This window comes from Mytilus trossulus, chromosome 3, assembly GCF_036588685.1.
Source record: "Mytilus trossulus isolate FHL-02 chromosome 3, PNRI_Mtr1.1.1.hap1, whole genome shotgun sequence".
NCBI classification, from domain to species: domain Eukaryota; kingdom Metazoa; phylum Mollusca; class Bivalvia; order Mytilida; family Mytilidae; genus Mytilus; species Mytilus trossulus.
In genome coordinates, this window is record NC_086375.1 from 86,456,522 (window position 1) to 86,483,966 (window position 27,445).

General features: G+C 32.1%; 2 protein-coding genes across 3 annotated transcripts in view; one reads left to right on the forward strand and one right to left on the reverse strand.

Moving 5' to 3' along the window:
* LOC134712722 (uncharacterized) overlaps nucleotides 1-6,107 on the reverse strand; it is a 95,785-nt gene extending 89,678 nt beyond the window's left edge. The window contains exon 1 of the mRNA XM_063574549.1: nucleotides 5,701-6,107. Coding sequence (XP_063430619.1) covers nucleotides 5,701-5,934 — 234 coding nt within the window. The 5' untranslated portion in view covers nucleotides 5,935-6,107. The remainder of the gene's footprint in view (nucleotides 1-5,700) is intronic.
* Nucleotides 1-27,445, forward strand: part of LOC134712720 (uncharacterized) — a 90,953-nt gene that overhangs the window by 33,484 nt on the left and 30,024 nt on the right. The window contains exons 1-4 of one of the 2 annotated variants that reach the window (XM_063574547.1): nucleotides 6,188-6,492; nucleotides 10,508-10,684; nucleotides 25,252-25,380; nucleotides 26,078-26,389. In XM_063574547.1, the coding sequence (XP_063430617.1) occupies nucleotides 10,535-10,684; nucleotides 25,252-25,380; nucleotides 26,078-26,389 (591 nt within the window). In that variant the 5' untranslated portion in view covers nucleotides 6,188-6,492; nucleotides 10,508-10,534. Of the gene's footprint in view, nucleotides 1-6,187; nucleotides 6,493-10,507; nucleotides 10,685-25,251; nucleotides 25,381-26,077; nucleotides 26,390-27,445 lie in introns of those variants that run through there. The other variant, XM_063574548.1, reaches the window with a different exon arrangement.

A 27,445-nucleotide genomic window follows, 5' to 3' on the forward strand; every position in this document is an offset into this window, starting at 1 on the left:
AATGGGTCCAAGAAACTACAAATCGATATGAGTGGCCTTACAAATCTCTGTAACCCAGTTGTCCTTTTAGTGTGATAACACTTGTTGTTTGTCATCAATGTGTTTATTTAGTTGTAGAATTAGGACAGGTATAAATGTAACTTACAGTCCATTTTATCATTATGACTATAAGTACATAAATTATATAGTGGTCATGTGACTTGGTGTTTCTCAGGTGATAATCTGAATAAAAAAAGACAGTTGAAATCTTTAAAACCCGGTTATTTGTATTACATGTTTTAGAAGTTTAAAAAACAAAAGATTTATATGGTATAAGTGTGGTGAACAAGACATTGCAACATATTTCTGGGCAGTGGCGGATCCAGTTATTTTAAAAAGGGGGGGGTTCCAACTACAATGTATATGCCCCCATTCAAATGCATTGATCGTCCAAAAAGAAGGGGGGTTCCAACCCCAGAACCCTCCCCTGGATCCGCCACTGCTGGGCACAATATTAGTTTTAAATTTAGTCCAGTTTTGCTTACATTTGTAAATGTATTTAAGGTCATAAATCTGGTTACTTTTGTGGCACTGCTCATGTCATAATGTTGACAGCAGAGCTATGATCATCTCTGCTTATCTATTCATTTCTCTCCTACTTTTTATGTCTACAATATCACAAATATAGGCAGATCTGACTTCAGGGAATACTGATAGACCTCCAAGCAATGATAAAGTGATGAATGAAACTAGCTTACTAAAGTGAGCATGTACATAACAATGATTTACAATTGTCCTCAGAATTTTAATGTGTATTATCACTGTAGCAAAATTTGGATAAGATTTATCTAAGTTTTTAAATGTGTCAAGACCTTTTTTCTAAGTAATTAAACAAGTGAAGTTATCTTTCCCTGACTCAAAGTTGGGACACATGGGACCAAACAATAACTAACATAACAAATACAAATTTCATGTCAGTTCTAATCTCAGGGATTTTATGATGTCCTCTATTGCAATGTTCAATACAATAATACACAGGCATTAGCCTTTCAAAAAGGGCTAGTCAATGCTTTGTAGATTAATTCATTTACTAGAATAGCCACGTGCATCAATCAACAAATTTTACCACACACGTGAGGTCACATGTTATGAAATAGTATATATCATTTAACATTGTTGTTTACAAAACTCCAGAAGATTCGACTATTTATAGATAAAAGTTGCCTGTGTACCAATGTCATGAATGCAAAATCTAATTGCTAAAATAGAGAGGACAAATCCGATACTCTACAGGGTTGAAGGACATCTACTAGGTTTGAATTTTCCTAACCAACCAATAAACTTTGATTATTCACGTCTCGTAATATCTTCTGACCAGGTAGCAAGAAAAATTCATGCACTTACTGTCCATCGTTCAATTCTTAATATCAACTCCTAGGAGTCAATAATGAAGGCACATATTGTAGAAAACACATGAAGGCACATATTGTAGAAAACATTCTCTTCAATTCTTACATTTTTAAGGTTTCTTAATTTTCCATATTCAAAATAAATGAAGTCGCATATCACGATTCAAGTTATATTCATGTTTTTTGGGTTTTTTTCTCATTCAAAGTTTGATCAATGATATCATTTGTATTACATTCATATAACAATTCAACTTTCATTCATAGAAATTACCAAATTTTACGAGGATTGAGAATGTGACTTTTATCAAAGATATGCATGTAAACTTCTGACAATTGACAAGGAACAATTGTAGATTTATGTAATACATATAATATTATCAAATATTTCATTACATTAGAATTTTACCAGATAGTATCAACAGTATAATTTTATTTTGGTTTAAACATTTGATTTTAAAAGAAAACTTTTTGAAAACCAGAAAATTATAGCTTAATAGAACTGTTTTTACAGATCAATACATGTATATGTACAGCAAAGGTTTAAAAATGAAAATCTCAAATCCAAATTTAGCCACAATATGTTTTATCAAATTGTACAAAAAAATATAATCTTTCCTCCTCAAGTAGGTCAATTATGATTTGAATGTGTTCCTGAAGTGTGTAATTATAAGGTCTAGCATACAGTAGCCACAGTTCTGCTACAGTGATAACCAACAAAATAAAACCAGCCAAGCGTCCAATTATAATAGTGGGATGAGTACAATGTTACTATCTTTTTTAGTTTATGGTAAATATTCTGTCAGACACATGACACCTAGCTATAAATCACATTATTTTTCAGTTAGAAAATTATCCTTAAGTGGAAGGAGTATATATATTTATTTTACAGTCCACAATTTATTATCATATTTTAAAAGTTTTCATGTAAAATGGTAATATTAATTAGTTTTTGGTAAACATCAAAATGTAAATTTGCAGAAGCACTCAATTCACCAGCGTAAATTTCAACCAAAATAGTTTATTGAGAAACTTTAACAGGTTGCATAATATTGTCAAAAGTAGATTTAAAGGAGTGTTCTAAACAATACACTAAATATTTATTTAATGTTGTCTTTCTAATGTCATAAACAACAAAAGTAAATATTGTTAGCAATGCAATATGTAATAAATAAAAGGAAGATACAAAGGGCCAATCAAAAGTAAAAGGACAGTAAAGTTCTGATCATCAAAAAAAAAGTAAGATGAGAAAAACAAAAACAAAACGCATACAATGACCTATAGTTTCTAACTTCTACGTCACTAGGTCTCTGGGGGAAAGTTGTCTCATTGTCAATCATACAACATATATTTATTCTTATATTTATACAGAAAAATTAACAGATTGGACAATAAGATTATAAGCAAGGATTAACATTTTTTGAAAGATTTTGACATGCACAGTCACTCATAATTCTTATCATTTTGTCACTAGAGGTTCATTATAGATTCATGTTATCGGGTTGCTGTCTAATTAAAGTATTATCCTCATCTTCTATTGAACCTCATAAGGCGACTGATGTTCAGAAAGCTTAAAGCTAAGGCTTATTCCACAAAATTTCATTTTAAAAACTGGAGTATTTGCTATGCATGTACTGATTTTATTGTACCATGGATGGATAACACCAAAGTCCTTTGTTTATCCTTTGTTTTTCTATTTCTTGAGGGTCTTTTTAGAGTTTTAATTGCTCATTCAAATTCCATAGGTGGAATAATATAGTACAAAAGCATATGAACATGCCAGCTGGTTATTCAGACATTAATGCCACAAAACATAAGATGCACTGCATGTGCATTTAATGATCCATGAAAAACAGGTCTCTCATCATACACCTATTAATTCCTGCAGATGTCATGTTAATATTTGATAGTAAGTCAACCCTGCTCTTTTACATAACATCTGGATATAAAATATAAACTTGATCATAAGTAATTCTTTATTCATTTTCTTGTGAGAATTTCATATTTTCCAGAAAATGACCCCAGAAATTATCTTTAGCATCAATTTTAATAATGATCTATTTTACATAAATTCTATGATTTCAGAAGTTTTCCTAAAAAATCAAAATCTTTGGTGGGAAATATCTTATCGTTTTACACTGCTATAAGTATCAAAGAGTTTTTATCTCACATGATTGTAAAAACATTTTGATTTGAAATCTTAAATGATTTTGACAATTATATAACAACCACTATGGAACTAAAGCCTCTAAGTGTAAAAGTTGTCTTTGAAATAAAACTAGTTTGTTTTGATTTTGCCAAGCAATGCATGGGGACATATAGTTGAACCCCCCTTTTTATCCTTATAAATAGCTGCCTCCCACCCCCCCCCCCCCCAAAAAAAAAAGCTTAAATGTAGTCTGTTGCAAGAAAATAATGTGATTAGAAAACTATAATCAGAAGTATTTTTCTTATTTAGGATAAACATGTGATTTTGAAAATTCAAAATGAACAAATTATCAAAAAGAGGAAGTAAATCAGGAAAAAGTAAAAAAAAACAATATACATGTATTAACTATCACAATAAGTAAAACCTATATTGTATAGTTATTAGTCAAAACAAATTAATCCATCAATTATCCATTGATTGTTCTGGTTGATTACACTGAAGGATCATGATAGATTTTATTATCCAGTACAATGCTGTCTTAACACCAAACATTAAGATGAATTGTACTAAATGTCAGCAATGATGAATGAAATAAACATAGGTAAATATCTCAGACAATCCGATACTAATCGGATAATAAACTCACATTTAAATCAGTCCTTCTTTAGTATTGTACTCAATATAAATTATATTTAATCTTCAAACTTGTACTTTCAAATGTGTACAATCATAATGATCATCACTATTGGTACTTTATGATATATATATACATGTACATTTAATATTAAACATTTGATTAAAAGGATGTTTTTTATATTTTTTTTTTTAACTTTTGGGTCAACTCACACAAGAATTGGATTGGAGTTTGAAGTAAAATTGAGAATGGAAATGAATGATTTGGATTAAAGTTTGTGCATTTTTTGAATTTAATTCAGCCTTTATAAGAAACATTCCAAAAGCATGTATGCATAGAAATGTGGTAAAACATTATAATGCACAAACAGGGGCAAATAACTCAAGGAATAAGTATCTCAAATGGTTTTACATATTTTAGTCATTGGATTGCTGCCATGGTGATTTATATCCCAAATCATACACTTTAAATGACAAGCATCTCTGTATTTTCAAACATAAAAAAACAAGAAGACGTGGCATGATTGACAACAAGACAAAAAACAAGAAAAGACAATATCTGAGCAATAAATGGTCTCCATAATAAACTGATCTTCAACAATGAGGAAAAGCCTGTAACTAAAATAAGCAACAAATGCATCAGCATATGATTGTCGAACTGTGAAACAATTCCAAAAGATAAATTTGTACACGAACAAAAAACAATTATTGCAATAACTGAGTGTACAGGGGTGAATCTCAGTACAATAGACAATAGACAATATTTTATTCGCACAAACACATTTACATTAAATGGTTATGGCATACAAAATTAAGACAATAAACGTACAATAGTTAAATTGATTACAATTATATTAGAGTGACAGTGGTATTCACAGCAAAGAAGAAAAAAGGCTATAAATATCAACAGTTAACACATTATTAATGTTCATGAACAATTGAAAAAAGAACACAAACAAAAATTAGGTTGGCATTGCATATTAAAAGAAATACAAGTTATACAGATGTTCTTAATAAAAGACAATCATTAATATACTTTATGGTGATTTTTATAATGACTGGTAGACTGCTATTTAAAAGTACAGTCAAATGCTTAAGTGTTATAGTGGACTGCAATATTAATAGTAAAAATGATTAAAAAAAATTTTAGATCAAAATTTGGGGGGAGGGGGACTGCGCATGATGCTTGTTACATTTTCGAATTTGCCACTGGCCACTACTAGTTCCTGGCTTGTACAATTGAACATTAAAGGTGTACATAGATATAGGAAGATGTGGTGTGAGTGCATGTATATTCTCTATACGACTTCAACGGTCAATAAGTCAACTTTTATCTGTTTACTAACAAAAAAAAGAAGAAATTTGTTTCACTGTTTTTAAATTGTATAACACAATAAAAACTCAAGGTTTAACATTAGTCTAAATCATATCATTCATGCCTGCTCTTCTAATCTTTTACTAAATGTATTCACACTCTTACATGTATGTCATATGTATTAAATTATAATTAATAATATTTTAATTTAGACTTACCTCTATATACTGGACAATATCCAAATAAATAATCTTGTTAAAATCATGAGGAATCTTCAGAATTTCACTGTGAATCTTCATATTTTCTTCATTTACACTTTCTTTAGTAGTTTTTAAACCATGCACAGTTGTTACTGAGAGTGCATGGCCATGTGTCCCATCTGCTGAAACTGGCCACAATTTTACAAAAATAAACAAGTATCCAAAAATAAAAACAACTTTGTCCAAATCCATTATTAATTATCTTCTTCAACGTGCACTTTATAACCGGTGACAGTAGTTATATAACTTTTTAAAAAGCTATGATTTTTGACAAGTCAACTCACATTCATGTTTGGCCCTGTTTCAAAGCGTATTGTTGATCAAGAGGGTATAAAGTTGCTATTGAATTAGAAAAACTTACTCCCACTGTCGCAGGTAAAGTTTATCATTCAAATTTAAACATATACAATGCAGTGTTTGATGATTTTACAAGAAGATGTGACACAAGAATGTGAAAATAATAAATTAATGCTCAGTTTTAAATTCACACATTTAAAATGAAGGTAAAACATTAACAAATTAAAAGATATTTTTATTTTGGTGGGAGTGAGCCGCAATTTTAAACAGACATAATCAAGATTTGCACTGATTTACCAAAATATAGCGGCTGCTACTGTATAGCACATGTTTAGTGGTGAAAACGGAACTAAAGTCGGTGACAGAATAAAATGTGGACAAATTCTACAAAAGTGAAGAAAAAGAAAAGATTTTAGTGTGACAATTTGTATTTCGGCGAAATCGTCTGCACAGGTAACGTTATTTTGGACAGGTAAAAAGATATTTTCAGGTGTGCCTATTTATTTTTCTAAACAAGACACCAAGTTGGCATGTTTTAGGCTTACCAACATGAAACTTATACATATCTTTAATTTTTGTAACTCAACATTTTAAAATTAAATGGCGATAGGGAATGGTTTAACAACTAGTTAATTAAGGGCACCTGTTATGTTTTAAATGGATAAAAGGGGGAGTGTATATGTTCACTAATGATATAGTGTTAGATTTACTATGTAAAGACATTGTAAAGCTCAGGATGGGATATTTAGCATCATTATCATTTTTTTGGTAAGATTAGCCAATGATAATGTCTATGGGGTTAATTTTATTTTTTGTAATTTAGTAAATAAAGTTTAATATATATGTACAATATGTTTATGTTTGTACTGTTTGTCAATATGCCGAATCCAAATAAAGTTTTACTTACTTACTTACAAGACTTGGAAGTACATGTATGTTCAAAAGTGAGTCAAAAGTATTGTAGACAAATTACTGTATCAGAAAATATAGGCTTTATTGGCATTGTATAATTTAAAATGCCTGACTTTTGTAAAATTGAAGTATTTTTTCCTAGGTCATTTATTGAAGCACTACATGAGGGTTTGGATGGGGTTAAATGATTATAGAATAATGCCCTTAAAAATGAAGATTAGAGAATAACGGGCCAAAAAATTGAAGATTAGAGAAAAATGGGTTAATTTTTGAAAGATTAGAGAGAAAAAAGGGGTTATTTTTTTAAAGATTAGAGAAAAAAGGGGTGAAAATTAAATGTTTACAGAATAACAGACCCCCCCCCCCCCCCCATCCGGACCCTCCTACATGCACATGTGTATTGACTAGACATTTAACTACCATCAATCAATTTAACCAATCAATTTAATCAATCATATAAAATAATATGTAATGCATGAAATAAGTCTGTTATAGGAGAATACATCAAACTTGTGTCTTTACATGTAGTTAGTATTTTAGATAAGTTTGCTGCTTGATGAAACTTTTGTACAGCCACTGATATTAGAGCATTTTTTCATTGTGTGTTCTCTTTTGCATTTTTAGGAGAAGTTTAAATAGGGGGATGAAATATAGAAATTAATTCTTCAAGGAAAGTAATGTAGTCTGATTACTGGTACATCATAAGTATGTAAGAAATCAAAGAAATGTATTATGAAGTTGAGGAATAAAAATATTTAAAATAAGGCAAACAGGAAAGTAAAATTCTCAGTAGTAACAGGAAACAGCATCATATTTGCTTAGGTTGATTCTCTTTTTTTTTCTGCCAATGAAAATCTTTTTCTTCTGTTAAAATGCTGAAGTATAGTCTGAGAATATTTGCACCAGTCTCTGGGTCACCAGTAGGATAGTTTTTAAGGACTTTGTACATGTATTATTGCAACATGTAGGTTCATTCATGCTTAAACTACATGTACATGTATGAATCAATTTAAATTAGGTAATGTTCTATGAATGAATTATCTACTAACTGACTAAGTTTCTTAATAGGATTAAAATATTTCAGATTTAAGACAGCATTGAACTTTTAATAAGATTAACTGTATTTTTCTAATACAAAACAAAATTGGTCATAAAACATTCATTAAACAGTCTCAAGTGATTCAGAACCAAAGGGTCTTGTTTCTTTCTATAGGAAATCTCCATTTCTTGTTTGTTAAATAACTAGCCATTGCCTCATCAATCATAACAAGACACATTTTCTTTCTATATATTCTTAATAGTATGTAAAATGTTTAAAATGTACTTCAGGCTGTCTTTGTTTTCACTTAAATTATTTTACAAACAATAAAGAATTCAGGTTAGGTTTTGTTAATCCAAACTCTTCCTACATTAATTATCAATCAAAATATGTAAATGTACTTCTACGACAACACTGCCTACATGTAGCATTGCGTAGACACCTAATCCATATGTACAAGTCTGAAAATCACATCCAACAGTGTTTGAATTAGATTTTTCTGCTGACAAATCCTCGGCAGGATTTGACTTTGTTACACCTTGTATACCCCTGACTATGGTTGACCATGGATAGACCATGGACAACTATGGTTATCCATGCTTTTGACTATGGTTTAACCATGGTCATTATACTGACTATGCTTTCCAAAGATCATGCAACCATGGTCAAAAGCATGGTTAACCATGGTGATCTATGATTTTAACCATGGTCTGTATTTATTCTCAGCATCAAGAACTTGGAGGTCAGGCTTTTAGATGTACATGTATAAATTGATTTTTTTTTATTCTAACAGCCTTTGGAGGTCAGGCCTTCAACTGTATTTTTGAAATCCTCTCTGCCCACAGCTATGGAGTTCATGTACATTGTACAAAGTATAATACATTTTGTACATGTAAAATCTTTAATGCCCACAGTCTTTGGAGATCGGGTCTCATGTACATATATACAGGTACATGTACTTGTATGCTGAAATATACAAAATAAAGTAAACAGCCTTGTAAAATATAGAATGATATCAGCTGTAGTATTTAACAGTAACCTTGCTGGTCAATCATGGTCAGGTTAAAGTTCACTTAGTGTACACATCAACAACCTAATGAATGGTGAATGTTGACACAGATTTTTAGAGATGTCTGTCACTGGTCATTGGTCTAGATCAGGTTACTCACTCAAAGATGTAAATGTAGAAAAAAAATAGAAAGGTCAAATGCTCATGTTGGCCATATAGTTTAAAGCTTGTAGTGGGCTATGAAGCTTAATAGCTTGTAGTGGGCTATGAAGTTTAGTAGCTTGTTATTAGTCTTGAAGCTTAAATGAAGCAGATTTATGCAACTATAGGTCATCTTATGGCCTACAACAATGAGCAAAACCCGTACCAAATGGAAAAGAAAGGCAAAAGGTACATTATTGACAATAAAACTATTGGGTTGAAAACAAACTGACAATGCCATGGCAATAAAACAGAAAAGACAAACACGTTATATACAAAACACAGCATAAAAAAACAACAATAGATTGAGCTACAAAACTATGAGTGATCTCCGTGCCTCAGAAGGGAAAGCAGATCCAGCTCCATATTTGATGCTCATATAAAATAAATCAGTTGATAAAAGTCTTAATTAGGAAGGTCTTATTTATCCGAAAAGGGACATTTAAGGTCCCATTTATCCGAAAAGGGACAAAGGTGGTCTTTGATTCATAATTGGTTTGATTCAAACTGAAACAAGGACATTCATAAATTATACACAAGGCAAATACTGAACTTGTTTGATAATATCATTATTGGTTCTCACATTAAATCATTATTACCCAGAATGTTTTGCCATTTTCCCTTTTGAAATGAAAGTTGCTATAAGTAATTCAAAGAATGAACAAACATTTAGTTCTGCTCAATTGAGGACTTCCTTATTGTAATAGTTGTACATTGATAGTCCTTTCATATTGTTTAAAGTAACAGATTTATTTTTTTGTTAGATGCATCAAATATAATGGATAGGTAGAAATACATCAGTTTAGTCATACATTGCAGTAAACAGTTTTACTCATTTATAATTGAACTATTTGTCCTTGAAACAACACTTCCATTGTACATAGTTCAAACATTTCCTGTTAGTGCAAGGGTCAAAGGAATCATATTAATTTCTGGGCCCACTGACAAGAAGCTTTGGCCATTATTGTTAGAATTGGGAGATGTAATATGCTGCCAATGAAACTGCTATCTGATAAGGTACAAGACGGAACAACAACAACACTGTACAACAATCATGACCAAAAACCCATATCATTTAATAAATAAGCTGTAAAAGACCCTGGGATGACAAAATGTGATTCAATTCAAAAGAGAAAACGGTTTATCAATTTGATATTCATAGGAAAACATGTTCTATCGCTATTTTTAGTTAAAACATTTGAGTCCTATTTTTGTTTTTCAGCTCCACATGGGTTTTGAAACTATTGAGTAAAAATTTTTACAAATTCTGGTCATAAACAACAATCAAATATTTAAATTTTTTTCAGGTCCAGAAATGAATTAGAATTATAGAAATGAAGACCATCCTGCAGTGGCTAGTCCTGGTGGTGGTATCAGTGTGTTGCCATGGAGAGTCCATGCATCATCTTATACTACTGGACCAGTTACCAAACTATATCAGTTTAGACTCCTCACCACAGATAATACTCAGGACCAATTTCAGTGTAAGTGCATTACAGGCCACTCTTTGAGTTATTCAACCAATATGGTCCATGTATGTACATGTATGGACTTGTGGCTAAAGACGATTTTAAGTACACTTTTTGTTGACAGAGTTAGTTGTTTCCTCAGATATACTAAGGGTTTTGGTCAAAGACAACATTCGTCTTAATACTACTGAGCCAGTATTCTATCTTGTGTACCGCTGGACGTTCAGCGACCAACAATCAATCAACCTTTAACATGAAGGACTATGGTCCATTTGTCAACTTGTACTACTGCTGAGGCGGATTTAGGGGGGGGGGGGGGGGGGGCACCCCCTTTTCTGGGGAAAATTTAGTTGCTTATGTAGGGAATCACTGACCTGAGCAGGCCCCCTCTTAGGCAGTCAATGGGCCCCCACTTATCAAAATTTCTGGATCCGTCACTGTACTGGGCCAGTAATGGCAGTATGGTATGATTGCCAATGAGTCTACTGGGCCAGTAATGGCAGTATGGTATGATTGCCAATGAGTCTACTGGGCCAGTAATGGCAGTATGGTATGATTGCCAATGAGTCTACTGGGCCAGTAATGGCAGTATGGTATGATTGCCAATGAGTCAACTAAATAACAAGAAACCAAATAATGTAGAGGTAATTAGCAACTAGATCACTGTTATAAAATGGCTATGGGGGAAAACATTTTAATACCTACATAAAATTCATGTTTAAAAGAAAGAAGGGCTTTTATGAAAATAAATGTATAAAACATGACCATGGGTTTATTCCATTTGTCAAAGCCACAACTCCAGATTATAGACATGGTTTAGATAGATGATATATGAATCTGAATAAATAAGCTGTTATGTAATCCAGTGCATATGGACTGACAATTGTATTTAATGTCAAGCGTGAATTCATGATTAATAAATGTTACATTTATATAGTATTTTATAGTACTAGTATTGGCAATCCAAATCAAGAATAGTCTGACATGTACTCTTTTGACCTATTACCATGATTAGTAATATATGTAATATATATGCTCACATTAACATATTTCAATGTTTAACACTGATATTGTACACTATAGTGATGTCAGCATAAACAGCTTTTGCTATTTACATCTAGAACACATGACAGTATGACAATGTTATGTCAGTCAGTGCAATCTCTTCTGGTCAGTGATAAACAAACATCAGAATTATATAACACTGTTCAAAAACATAGCCAGTGTTTATGAAAAAAGTCTTATTCAGAATTGAAATGATTAATTGCTATACTTTCATTAAATTTGGACCTTCAGCATTTTATTTTTTGTGGGTAGGAGGGAATGATAAATCTATTAAAAGATGTAGCTGCCCTTATTTCACTGTCCTGGAAATATTTTATGTCCTGACTGTACAAAGCTTTTGACTGAAAGTAGCATGTTTACATTGGATGTCCTGACTGTTCAAAGCTTTTGACTGAATGTAGCATATTTACATTGAATGTCCTGACTGTTCAAAGTTTTTGACTGAAGGTACCGGTAGTCTATTTACATTGATCGTCCTACAGTTGTAACTGTTCAAAGCTGTTTGACTGAATGTAGCAAATTGACATAATAAGATGTCCTGGCTTCAAAGCTTTTAACTAAAGGTATCATATTTACATTGAATATCCTGACTATTCAAAGCTTTTGACTGAAGGTAGTCTATTTACATTGGATGTCTGGACTGTTGAAAGCTTTTGACGGAAGGTAGTATATTCACATTGAATGTCCTGACTGTTCGAAGCTTTTGACTGAAGGTAGCACTTTTACATTGAATGTCCTGACTGTACAAAGCTTTTGACTGACGGAAGCATATTGATATTGAATGTCCTGATTGTTCAAAGCTTTTGACTGAAGGTAGTATATTTTACATTGGATATTCTGACTGTTCAAAGCTTTTGACTGAAGGTATCACTTTTATATCCAAAAATGTCCTGACTTCAAAGCTTTTGACTGAATGTAGCAAATTTACATCGAATGTCCTGACTGTTCAAGCTTTTGACTGAAGGTAGAACATTTTCATTGGAAGTCCTGACTGTTTAAAGCTTTTGACTGAAGGAAGCACTTTCACATTGAAAAATGTCCTGACTTCAAAGCTGTTTACTGAAGGTAGTATATTGACATTGGATGTCCCGACTGTTGAAATCTTTAGACTGAAGGTAGCATATTTACATTGAGTGTCCTGACTGTTCAAAGCTTTTGACTAAAGATAGCATATTTACATTGAATGTCCTGACTGTTCAAAGCTTTTAACTGAATGTAGCAAATTTACATTGATTGCTTTGAGTGCAGGTAGCATATTTACATGGAATGTACTGACTGTCCCAAGTGTTGACTGAAGGTTTCATACTTACATAATATGCAATAGTCCCACTTCATGTTTTATTTGAATTTATGATTCTCTTTATAAATATATTGAGTGTACCATCATAGGAAGGACAATCATTGATGGCTATACATCTGTGATTGAATATCTCAAATTGTTCGAAGCCAGACTTATTCAGAGGAGGAAGAAGGGGAATCTATAAGGGGACCAGAAACAAACAAAACTAAAAAAATCTCTATGAAATAGGACTGAGTGCCTCTTATCTGGAAATCCAATTTTTACTACACATTTAAAAGAAGTAAACATGACCTTTACGACCAAGTACAGGTAGTTTTGTTTTGAAATGATTTAATTGGTACACTAAGATATACAATAGGTACAGAGACATACTTATGTGTAGTCAAGTAATAGTATATTAACTTATATTTATACTAGAGAAGTTCATTATTTGGACGGCTATCATCAATGTTTGTTTAAATCATTTATCAGTATTTTTATACCTTGGCAGATAGTATGGTGTTGGGACTAGCCACAAGGGTAAAAGGAGGGTGTTTACTTTTCTTTGTTAGATGTAATATTCTTTTATGGGTTTCAGTAGGTAAGATATAAGAATTGTCTTGTTTGTACAATATATTACGATCCAAATCAGGTTTATTTTCAGTTGTAATGAAACTCAATGGTAACTTGAATGTCTTCTTTTGTCACAAGGACAGTCAACATTGAATGGGACCTTTAAAAGTTTTTTTGACAGTTTAATAAGAAACCTTCGATTACATTATATTATATGTACTCCCTGAATGGCCTTATAATGTTCTTATTTCATAGGCCATAATTACATTTCATTTAAGTTAACCTAAATAGAATAGAAAACAGGATTGTCCAAATATTCTCTTCAGCACAATTAAAGTTGTTTGGTCTGTGTTAAAAGACATTCATATATTATTTATACAATAAACATACATATAATTTGTAAACAGAAATGTCTTCAGAGAACAAGGATAGGATCAAAATGATATGAATTGTAATAAAAACTATTCCCATCTGCTTAAAACACTTGAAAAATTACTACTGATGACTTTTGTCCTGAACATGCATGAAATATTTGCCACTGGATGTTAAGCAAACAATAACCAGATTATCAGACACCAAAGTCCTGAACATGCATGAAATATTTGCCACTGGATGTTAGCAACCAATAATCAATCAATCAGACACCATATATATGTCGTAAACATACATGACATATTTGCCACTGGATGTTAGCAACCAATAATGAATCAATCAGACACCATATATATGTCGTAAAAATACATGAAATATTTGCCACTGGATGTTAGCAACCAATAATGAATCAATCAGACACCATATACCCCGGTATATGTCGTAAACATACATGAAATATTTGCCACTGAATGTTAAGCAAACAATCATCAATCAGTTAGACACCATATATATGTCATGAATATGCATGCAATATTACTTTAAATATATTTATTTATAGTGGATTGGGAAACAAGTTTTACAACTTATTTTAATCCCTTTCCACTTTGCGGGTGCGAGTGCTGCCTTGTAGCGGCATTAGCCTACTCTTTTTCGAAATCTACAAGGGTGTCTTTAACGTGCAAGAGATATGGCTCTCTCTTAACACGGGTCAGCCATTTATCGTCCCCGTCCAACGGACTATCATGGTTTCCTCAAGACCATACTCGCAAATGGTGTCAAGGGAGAGCTAAAAATAGAGTTCCTGAAATTTTCATCCCGAACGGGAATTGAACCAGGAACCTTTGTGCAAGTAGTCCGATGCACTAACCACTACACCACGGCTCTCTTGGCACTGGATGTTGAGCAACCAAAAACCAATCAATCAGACACCATATGTGTCCTGAACATGCATGCAATATTTGCCACTGGAAGTTAAGCAACCAAAAACCCAATCAATCAGACACCATATATGTTGTGAAAATGCATGAAATATTTGCCACTGGATGTTAAGCAACCAAAAACCAATCAATCAGACACCATGTATGTTGTGAATATGCATGAAATATTTGCCACTGGAAGTTAAGCAACCAAAAACCAATCAATCAGACACCATATATGTTGTGAAAATGCATGAAATATTTGCCACTGGAAGTTAAGCAACCAAAAACCAATCAATCAGACACCATGTATGTTGTGAATATGCATGAAATATTTGCCACTGGATGTTAAGCAACCAAAAACCAATCAATCAGACACCATATATGTTGTGAAAATGCATGAAATATTTGCCACTGGATGTTAAGCAACCAAAAACCAATCAATCAGACACCATTTGTGTCCTGAACATGCATGCAATATTTGGCACTGGATGTTGAGCAACCAAAAACCAATCAATCAGACACCATATATGTCGTGAAAATGCATGAAATATTTGCCACTGGATGTTAAGCAACCAAAAATCAATCAATCAGATACCTTAGTCATTCTGAACATGCATGGAATATTTGCCACTTGTAGTTAAGCAACCCACAATTAATCCATTAGACATGTACATTGTTACCATAGACTTTATAAAGATTCCTGGTAAACAGGGAATTATGAAATATTATCTTGTTTCTAAAAATTAAATTAAAAATGTCTTTGGAAGAACACTGCACAATAGTATTGAAGTACAACTAGGCATTATGTGTGATCTGATAATTAATGTTTGTTCATTATTTAAAGTATACATATGTCTAGGTAGTTAATTTGTTGAAATTTAAACCGTTAACAAACAATCATTTTTTAAATCACACCAAATTTATAAATCACTTAAATGAGAATTTGTTTAAATTTCATTACATTTTTATTTATTTGATATTGAACCACAACAGTTGCTGCCTTGTGGGGACATTTAAAAGCAGACTTATTTAAACATAAATTTACTCTATCAATTATTTTTAAAAGGCAACAGTTAAGTAATTGTATTTGTATGTAACAAATAAAGCCAATATCTTAATGATTAACCCATTATCTACTCCAACAATTTCACAGTTAGTAAAGAAAGAAAAACTGTTAAATAGGTATTAATATATATATATATTGGTAAATTCAATTTTGTTAAATGTTCCCAAAGTTTCAGTTAACATTGATATTAAAGGTATTTTTTTGAAAGTTCATTGTGAAATGGATAAGTATAATACATTTCAATGTCAGGCTTTTGTAATTTTAGATAGGTAAAGAGTCTCTAACAGAGTAACTGTGGCATCATAGCTTTGGTAGCCTCTACTGAAGTCCTTTTGTAAACTTATTAACATGAGGGTTCTTATAAACAAGGTCACCCAGGCATCATAGCTTTGATGGCTTCTACTGAAGTCTTTTTCTAAACTAAGGAAATATGAGAGACCACAACAAATTCATTTTGTAAACGAGAAAACATCAAAGACACAGTGGCATCAGTAGCTTAGGTGGCCTCTACTGAAGTCATTTTGCAAACTTAAAAAAAAACATGAGGGTTCCTGATATACTTACTGTGGCACTATAGCTGTGATGGCCTTTACTGAAGTTATTAGGGAAAATAGTAAACATTAAGAGTCCATAATAAAGCCAACATGTCATGATAGCTTTGGTGGCCTCTAATGAAGTAATATAAAAAAAAATATAAATGTTTAGTCAGTAACAATCAATCAGTCTAAATGTCAAAGTATTTCAAACAAATATTAGGTAAAGTATCTTTATTTATAGTCACAGCTTTGACATTCCTATCTATTTAAAATCTTTGGACAACGGACATCAAACATAAACTATACAAAACCTTTTTCAATATGTGCATGGACAAGATAGTAGCTGTATTTACCAGACAATCAAATCTGCATGGACAAGATAGTAGCTGTATTTACCAGACAATTAAATCTGCATGGACAAGATAGTAGCTGTATTTACCAGACAATTAAATCTGCATGGACAAGATAGTAGCTGTATTTACCAGACAATTAAATCTGCATGGACAAGATAGTAGCTGTATTTACCAGACAATCAAATCTGCATGGACAAGATAGTAGCTGTATTTACCAGACAATCAAATCTGCATGGACAAGATAGTAGCTGTATTTACCAGACAATCAAATCTGTGCATGGACAAGATAGTAGCTGTATTTACCAGACAATCAAATCTGCATGGACAAGATAGTAGCTGTATTTACCAGACAATCAAATGTGCATGGACAAGATAGTAGCTGTATTTACCAGACAATCAAATCTGCATGGACAAGATAGTAGCTGTATTTACCAGACAATCAAATCTGCATGGACAAGATAGTAGCTGTATTTACCAGACAATCAAATGTGCATGGACAAGACAGTAGCTGTATTTACCAGACAATTAAATCTGCATGGACAAGATAGTAGCTGTATTTACCAGACAATCAAATCTGCATGGACAAGATAGTAGCTGTATTTACCAGACAATCAAATGTGCATGGACAAGATAGTAGCTGTATTTACCAGATAATCAAATGTGCATGGACAAGACAGTAGCTGTATTTACCAGACAATTAAATCTGCATGGACAAGATAGTAGCTGTATTTACCAGACAATCAAATCTGCATGGACAAGATAGTAGCTGTATTTACCAGACAATCAAATCTGCATGGACAAGATAGTAGCTGTATTTACCAGACAATCAAATGTGCATGGACAAGATAGTAGCTGTATTTACCAGACAATCAAATGTGCATGGACAAGATAGTAGCTGTATTTACCAGACAATCAAATGTGCATGGACAAGATAGTAGCTGTATTTACCAGACAATCAAATGTGCATGGACAAGATAGTAGCTGTATTTACCAGACAATCAAATGTGCATGGACAAGATAGTAGCTGTATTTACCAGACAATCAAATCTGCATGGACAAGATAGTAGCTGTATTTACCAGACAATCAAATGTGCATGGACAAGATAGTAGCTGTATTTACCAGACAATCAAATCTGCATGGACAAGATAGTAGCTGTATTTACCAGACAATCAAATGTGCATGGACAAGATAGTAGCTGTATTTACCAGACAATCAAATGTGCATGGACAAGATAGTAGCTGTATTTACCAGACAATCAAATGTGCATGGACAAGATAGTAGCTGTATTTACCAGACAATCAAATGTGCATGGACAAGATAGTAGCTGTATTTACCAGACAATCAAATCTGCATGGACAAGATAGTAGCTGTATTTACCAGACAATCAAATGTGCATGGACAAGATAGTAGCTGTATTTACCAGACAATCAAATGTGCATGGACAAGATAGTAGCTGTATTTACCAGACAATCAAATGTGCATGGACAAGATAGTAGCTGTATTTACCAGACAATCAAATGTGCATGGACAAGATAGTAGCTGTATTTACCAGACAATCAAATGTGCATGGACAAGATAGTAGCTGTATTTACCAGACAATCAAATGTGCATGGACAAGACAGTAGCTGTATTTACCAGACAATCAAATCTGCATGGACAAGATAGTAGCTGTATTTACCAGACAATCAAATCTGCATGGACAAGACAGTAGCTGTATTTACCAGACAATCAAATGTGCATGGACAAGATAGTAGCTGTATTTACCAGACAATCAAATGTGCATGGACAAGATAGTAGCTGTATTTACCAGACAATCAAATGTGCATGGACAAGATAGTAGCTGTATTTACCAGACAATCAAATGTGCATGGACAAGATAGTAGCTGTATTTACCAGACAATCAAATCTGCATGGACAAGACAGTAGCTGTATTTACCAGACAATCAAATCTGCATGGACAAGATAGTAGCTGTATTTACCAGACAATTAAATCTGCATGGACAAGACAGTAGCTGTATTTACCAGACAATTAAATCTGCATGGACAAGACAGTAGCTGTATTTACCAGACAATCAAATGTGCATGGACAAGATAGTAGCTGTATTTACCAGACAATCAAATGTGCATGGACAAGATAGTAGCTGTATTTACCAGACAATCAAATGTGCATGGACAAGATAGTAGCTGTATTTACCAGACAATCAAATGTGCATGGACAAGATAGTAGCTGTATTTACCAGACAATTAAATCTGCATGGACAAGACAGTAGCTGTATTTACCAGACAATTAAATCTGCATGGACAAGATAGTAGCTGTATTTACCAGACAATTAAATCTGCACTTGACTTGAACTTGAAGTTGAGATCCTGTAGAAAGTGAAAGGTAAATTAAAAAAGCCAGGACTCCAACATTCATACTATTTAAATCTAACAAAAGGTGTGTTTGACTGCCTCATTGACTTCACAGGAGGGGTGGTGTTAGAGGTGTTCATAAAAAGCAAAGTAAATTGTCAAACTTAAATGATCTCATTAACAACTGAATGTATTCCTTTTTTGTCCAGCCACTTGACCAAAACTTTTAGCCAAATGATGGTCATTAGAAGTGAATTAGATTGATGTTTTTCTATAGATTTGATTGAAGGAAGGCGGTTTCTCTAATTATCTGGTGAGAAAAAAGTGAAGTAATGAATGCTAGTGGTCTTTGATTTGAAGTTAATTGATTAAAGACTTGTGAAATTCAACTGTGTAGTGAAATTAAATGTTTTATTTGTCAATGCCATTTACACCATATTCATTGGAAATCTAGGGTCATTATTGTTACACAAGTGTTCTGATAGGTTTTCATCATGTTTGATTTATTAATACAGAGAAATATGAATGTTAACTTTCAAAATAATATTCTGTTATTTGCTTTACATTTGATAGTAGACTGTACTAAAGAAAATGCAAAAAAATCAGCAATTTATTTCTGAACTTTTACTAAATACTTTGTCCTAGGTAAGAAAAGTAATATTCCTAGTTCATTGAAATGGATCTGTGGTTAAATTTGATGCACATAGTATTTGCCACGTAGAGGAAACTCCTACTACTTTGAATGAAAATGTCCTTATGTTATGAAATTTAAAAACATGATTTATTTCTCTTGCCTGTGAAATTAATAATTTCTGCACATTTCTCCTACAGTTGTTATTTAATAACATCTTTATGAATGAGTTTTGTGGTTTTTATGGTTGTTGACTTTAGAGGTATTCACTACTGATACAGGAGCTTAATTTAAAATCTATGAACAATATCCTGATTGTTAAGTGTCCCATCCCACAGTTGTATAGGGTATCACTCAAAACCACAGTAAATAACCTGACAGAAATCACAACTTAAAATTTTATATAGCCCAATTTTAATGTGTTTGATTTTATATATGTATGTATCTGTTTGTTTTGTTTAATTTGAAAGATGTTTATTTTATTTTAAATGTGGGGTGGGGGTTATTCATTGCAGTGATGACATAATATTGTTTATCATTTATCATTATAAAGAAGGTACGCATACATTTATTCAATTTTAGCTCTCAGTTACTTGAATGATTTTGGTCTTTATTAAGCTCAGATTCACCTGTAGATCTGTTATGTTGTAGCTTATAGAAGATATTAGACTTTTTGTTTTAAAAAATATTACCTAATTGAACAATAAAAATAAACTATTGTTCTAAATAAAAATGTCCTCCTTCAACCCATGTAGTCACTTCCCTGGTCCAAGGCTAGGAGATCCAGTTACTAAGTTAGAGAGAATATTTCATTGTGTGTATAATATATGTATGTCAGTGAAAAGATGAATTTTAAGTATATACAAACAGCCCCAGATAAACTTGTACAAGATATAACAAGATGGTGTTGTTAAAGATAGGATGATTTATGGTGTAAATTTTAAGTTTTGAATAATAAGGACACTTTTATTGTGTTTTATACTTATTTTTCTGTTCACTCTCTGCATGTTGAATTACTGCTTTTAAATGTTTTAGCTAACAACAATTTCTAAGATTAAAAGTTGAATAAACTTTATAGTTCCAGTTTTTGTAGTGACGTATTAGATTTCAATGAATGTAATCTCTGTACGTAATCAGTGGTAAATAATATTAAATCACAGATTTGAATAATTAAATTCTTTCATTTATTCAGGATTGTTTTGGTAGTAAAATTTTTTTAAATGTTTTTACTGGTAGAATTATGATGTAAAAGTCAGGATAAACATGCATCACTTTCTTATTTGTGTGGTGCATGATGTTGTTTATTGAGACTACAATTTTAGAACCAATCCATGTAAACCCATTGAACCATTGAAAAGATTTCTTTCTTAAAAAATGGTAATTTTTAACACTAGAAAAATATTTTAATATTGTTTTTAGTGGTACTAATATTGATTTTGATTTTTAAGAATAAACACATCACTAGCTATGTATTGCTATACAGATATATGTCATTACATGTAAATCCTTTGGATGTGTACTTGTTGATACTTTTGTCTGGGAAACCATTCAAGTCTGTTTAGCTTTACCTGAAAAGAAAAGTTCAGGACAAGAAAACAAGTTCTGACTGGTTCCTTTCTATGTCAAAAATTACCAAGAAAACAGAGGAAAGCATGTAAGGTAGAAATTTTGACTGGTTTCTTGCTAAGTCATACCAAGTCTTATTTTAGCTTTTTACAAATTTTTATTATTTGCATACACAACATACATCAACTGTACTCGTTCTATTTTCAATTATCTATATGTCATATTAAAGGGTCCTTCAGCCTTAGTGGGTATAAATGATTTCTCCGAATTCTGTCTTGATGTTCAATTGTTGAGGTGTTCAGGTTTTCTGACCAGTTTATCATCAGTTCTTTATATGATGGGTCATTTTATACTACAAAAGTAGTATTTGTTTTAGTTTCAATCAGACCATATGTTAACTTCTACAGAAATATTAATTCATCTAAATCTCGAACAGAATTTAAAATATGCTTTGTCTACTTATGATAGACCACTGCCTATGACAGAAGCATCCATAGACTAAACAGCTTATTTACAATCAGAACAAAACAAGTATTTATGTCATTGAATACTGCCTATTAAACAAATAAAATTGAGAATGAAAATGGGGAATGTGTCAAAGAGACAACAACTTGACCATAGAGAAGAACAACAGAAAGTCACCAACAGGTCTTCAATGCAGCGAGAAATTCCTGCACCTGGAAGCGTCCTTCGGCTGGCCCCTAAACAAATATATATATACTAATTAATATAAACGCCATACTAATTTCCAAATTGTACACAAGAAACTAAAATTAAAATAATACAAGACTATCAAAGGCCAGAGGCATACATGCATCTTCTCTTCAACCATAATTCAACAAGTATTTATGATGAACCATTGTTTTCTACAGAAACAGCTATTTATCTTTTAGCTCTGAGCAGAATAGAAAACTCCATCACTAGCTTTGCATGTTGATTTCAATTTAACTGTAGAAAAAATACACAATTCATAAAGTTGTTTTTAAGAAAAGTGAAACTCTGCAAAAAGCATATACAAATATATTTTTTTATTTTAAGAGCAGGACTTAAAAGTGTTCACATTTTTGTTATTAGTCTTAAGCACTATGCAAACTTTGATTGTATAAATTTTCCTTGCGTCTATAATTTTATGTCCTGGGGTACGTATCTAGTCAATGAAACTTGGCACACATCATATATCTAAAACCATTCAATCTCTTATATATAATATTGTACTAATATATAATATTTGTGTACACAAAATCTGAGACCATATTTGAATTGAAAAATCTACGCTATCACGATCATGCCCCCTGCAGACCATAATTGTAATTTACTTTAGGATTTAAAACACAGAATTGATCTCTTTTAAAAGGGCACTATCCTTGTACTATTTCAGTATAAGATATCCAGAGTAAAGCTTGAAAGGTAGTAAAATAATATTTTTTGTGAGATGACATTGCAGATTATCTTAGTTTTATTTGTCAGAATGGTATGACAAGAGTAAGATTTATACCCAATGACAGATTATAAGTTTTATAGTATCTCTTCTTGAACAAACTTTTTCTTTTAAAAATTAAATCCACCTAAAATCTACCTGTCATATTTTTTTAAAGACTTGGTCTCCTCAGTGTTGAGTAAAATGGTCTTATTCAGCAAATTGATATATCTGAATAAAGAACGTTTATTGTTATTTTAGGTCAAGTTACAATTAATTTATTAGCTTTAAATGATTTCTTAAAAATGAATTGAAAAAGATAAAAAAAGGTTTGTTTGTGGTGTAATTATTTGTTTATAATTTCCATTGCAGGGGGTATTATCATGATTATATCACAAACAAAACTAAAATAATTTTCCACATAAGATTCTTGATTCTCCTGGTTGACTAACTTGTCTTCATGCTAATCAGTCTACAACTTCTCATCATTACGTTTATTGTAGCACTTAAGGAATGACTGTAATATTTTTTCTGTCCATGAAAAATTTACATAAAAAATGTGGTGCACACTGAATAACATGCAAAGCTGGTTAACTTAAAGTTTGCACCATATTTCTAATAGACAGAAAAAAATTCTTGTCATTATAATTTATCTCCAAATTCCATTTAAAGCCGAAATAAATCATGAAAACATGTTGATTACATCACTGTGTCACATGGCAAAACTATGTCTATGAGCTGATAGACAAAACACTGTCAGCCAATCAGAAGACGTGTCACATCCCAAATTAAATCATTAAAAGATAGCATTATGTAATAACCATCATACAAAAAGGAATAACTTTTAGCATTTGTTTTAAGATAACGATTCCAATAATATTCTTTGGAATGGTATTTTTATGCCCTAACTTTGGAGCATTATGTCAATGTGTCCGTTCATCATTCCTTTGTCTGTCTTCTTTGGATTGGTATTTTTATGCCCTAACTTTGGAGTATTATGTCAATGTGTCCGTTCATCATTCCTTTGTCTGTCTTCTTTGGATTGGTATTTTTATGCCCTAACTTTGGAGTATTATGTCAATGTGTTCATTCATCATTCCTTTGTCTGTCTGCTGTCTGTCTGTCTTGCTTCAGTTTTAACTGTTTGGTCAAGGTATTTTTTAGTGAATTAGAATTCCAATCAACTTCTTTTTATATTACTTAGTGTCTGACAAATAGAAAAGAAGTCTAGTTTAGTGGTGTGGTGATGTGAGATGATGAAGTCATATGGAGGGCGTTAAATGGCAGATAGTAATTCCTGTATGTGTCCACTGCATGCATATGCAAGTGAAACACAATAAAATTACATCCTATCTTGCAATATTTTATTGAATCCTTGCTTGTAATATGTAACATATAATGGTATGTTATCTGGCTCTTTGATTTGCTGGACAGTAAACAACACATAAATTCACATAAAAGTTGCCTTTGATTTAAAAGTACATGTAGTTTTTGGAAATAGGCCAATTTAATGAAATTTAAGATATTTGTGTATACAAAAAGTTTGCCAATTTCAGGCCCTAAATCATTGGTTACAAATTCTTATGTCACATTACTCCTTTTATCACTTTCTCAGTTCATTCATTTGGAAACTAATTATGTAACTTTCCATGTCAAACCTGTTTAATTAATCACTGACAACTGTAATGAATAAGTTGATTTTCAAGTCAATAAATTTAAAATCTTTGTGAAACTTCTCATGTATATGTAAGGAAAGTGTTTGAAGGGACAAATATTTAGATTTAACACTTTCCTTACAGGGACACACTGATAATTAACCATCCATGTTTGTTCACTTCATAGAGTTACAGTGTAAGATTATTTTATGTGCACAGAATTAAACCTTTTAAGATTCATTTGTGCATGGCCTGTAATATTGATATAACAATCAATTCCATCTTCATGTCTTATAAATAATGTACTGTGTTACAACTCTAAGTACTGCTGATAAAGAAAGGTAACCTAAGTCCACTGAAAGCTGAATTTTAGTTCAGTCTAGGGTGGCCAAGGGGTCTAAACTGTTGGACACATTGCAGGCGGTTTTGTCTCAATATCCCAGTAGTATGAGTTTGAATCCTTGCAAGGGACAGAAAATTTACTAAATGGAGGACTTCACTAAGACAGCAATAACTATTAGCAAGCTTATACTACAGTTGTATGACAGAAATAGGGATTCTACCACAGCATCAAGTGTGAAACAATATTTTTCCTCTATAGACTGGTAATTTGCAAATTAAAAATGAGAGGCTTGCCTAGCTTTTTAAATATTTAATTTTTAACTTTCCAGAGTCGAGCAATATTGAATTGCACAAGATTCAGTGATGGAATCTGTTTTTCCAATAAAGGGTACACATAACAACTACGTATGTTACGACAATTATATCGAGTACTATCCCATCCTTTATTTTACAGGGTTTTGTTGATTTCAAAGAATCAGATGATTTCAAAGTGTTGTTAAATGTAACAGCACCATCTATAGAAGAAGCTTATGCTGTAACTGCTGATGTCACAGAGAGCAAAGGGAGATTACTCATACAAGTGGTAAGTTTTAAATATTCTGATCATGAAACACGCTATATTTTTAATTCTGAGTATAACATTTGCATGGTCCTGGATAATTAAGGTCTTACTTTCGAAAAATGTTGCTGAAGAAACAAATGTAACTATCCTTACCCAACAGTAACAAAAGGATTTTTTTTTATAAAACATTAGCTGAAAGATTTGAAAATATATATTGATGGTCTTAAATTTTCATATGACATTTCCATTATTCAAATCGATTTCAATTGCATGGTTAGATAATTTAATGGTTTACTATTCTAAGTCTATAGCATCTTTATGACTTGGCTCGCCTTATATAGATTACATTGCATGGTTTATAAATATTTGTTAGTGATTCATCAGTTCAAAAGTTAAAAGTTTTTATGACTAACAAGATAACCAATAGCCTAAATTATGACAAACAAGATAACCAATAGCCAAAATTTATGACAAACAAGATAACCAATAGCCGAAATTTATGACAAAACAATAAACGCAAATCATATATGGCAGACAGCAACTAATGCAAACCACTTAATAAAAATATCAAGAATAGAACCATGGGAAAAATAATAAGTATTCTATTTAGAAAAATAGTGCAATAATTATGCTTATACAACTGATATGTGTCTAAGTGAAACAAGTTTATTGTTTTTCAGTGCAAAGATTTTAAAATAATGTTTTTTTTGTATTTCAGTATGAAAACAATTTATCTTCTTCATTTATAACGTTACCATGGATATTTGTAATAATAACCATAGCAACATGTATTGTCATCATCTTGGCCTCTGCTTATGCCATCTGGTGGTATTGTTCCAAAAAGTACCTTGACCTTCAGCGAGACTATTATAGTCATGGGAATGTCATGTTCCGATCCAGGAACAGTGAATGTCTCTCATCAGGAGCAGGAGAGTTACTGATACAATCTGACCATGGAAGAGATAGTATGATAGATGATGGCAAAGATTTACCAGACCTTCCAGAAGAGGACGAAGATGAAAATGGAATGGTTAGTAGTTCCGAATTATTTCTCACTGTATTGAAGACCCATTGGTTGCCTTCAGCTGCTCTTTGGTTGGGTTGTTGTCTCTTTGACACATTCCCCATTTGTATTCTCAATTTTATTGCTTTTAAAAGTAGTAAAATGATAAAACATCAAGAATCAAAGGAGATGTATATTTTACAGTAGTCGTATCTGATTGGTCTAGAAAGGTGATCTTATCATGTTCTGGTATAAAAAAGAAAGTATAAATATTATAAAAATTTTCTTTTGCTTCCTTTTTTGCAGAAAAATACATTTGATTTCACAACTCTCCTGATATACCTTTTATCACAAAAACATTTTGAGAAAGCAACTTTTCTCAATAATTTGCCACAAATCTAAACCTGCTATGTGGTGTTTAATGACCATGACTAACCATGAGGGTCTCACGCAGTACATCCATCCAATCATTGGCAAGTTATTATTATATCCCTGCTTTAAAAAAGGGGGGGTTTACTGTTTTACCTCTGTCTGTCCGTCCATCAGTCCGTCCCATTAAACTTTCGTCACATTTTTCTCAGGAACTACAATACAAGGATTTCTGAAATTTGGTTTCAGGGTTAATCTAAGTCAGCTATACCGTGTGATGCGTTTTCAGATTGATCACTTGACAACTTCCTGTTTACCGAACACTTGAATGATTTTACACATGATAGCCAAGTTGAAAATTTTCGTCACATTTTTCTCAGAAACTGCAATACAAGGATTTCTGAAATTTGGTTTCAGGCTTTATCTAAGTCAGCTATACCGTGTGATGCGTTTTCAGATTGATCACTTGACAACTTCCTGTTTACCGAACACTTGTATGATTTTACACATGATAGCCAAGTTGAAAATTTTCGTCACAATTTTCTCAGGAACTACAATACAAGGATTTCTGAAATTTGGTTTCAGGGTTTATCTAAGTCAGCTTTACATTGTGATGCGTTTTCAGATTCATCACTTGACAACTTCCTGTTAACCGAACACTTGTATGATTTTACACATGATAGCCAAGTTGAAAATTTTCGTCACATTTTTCTC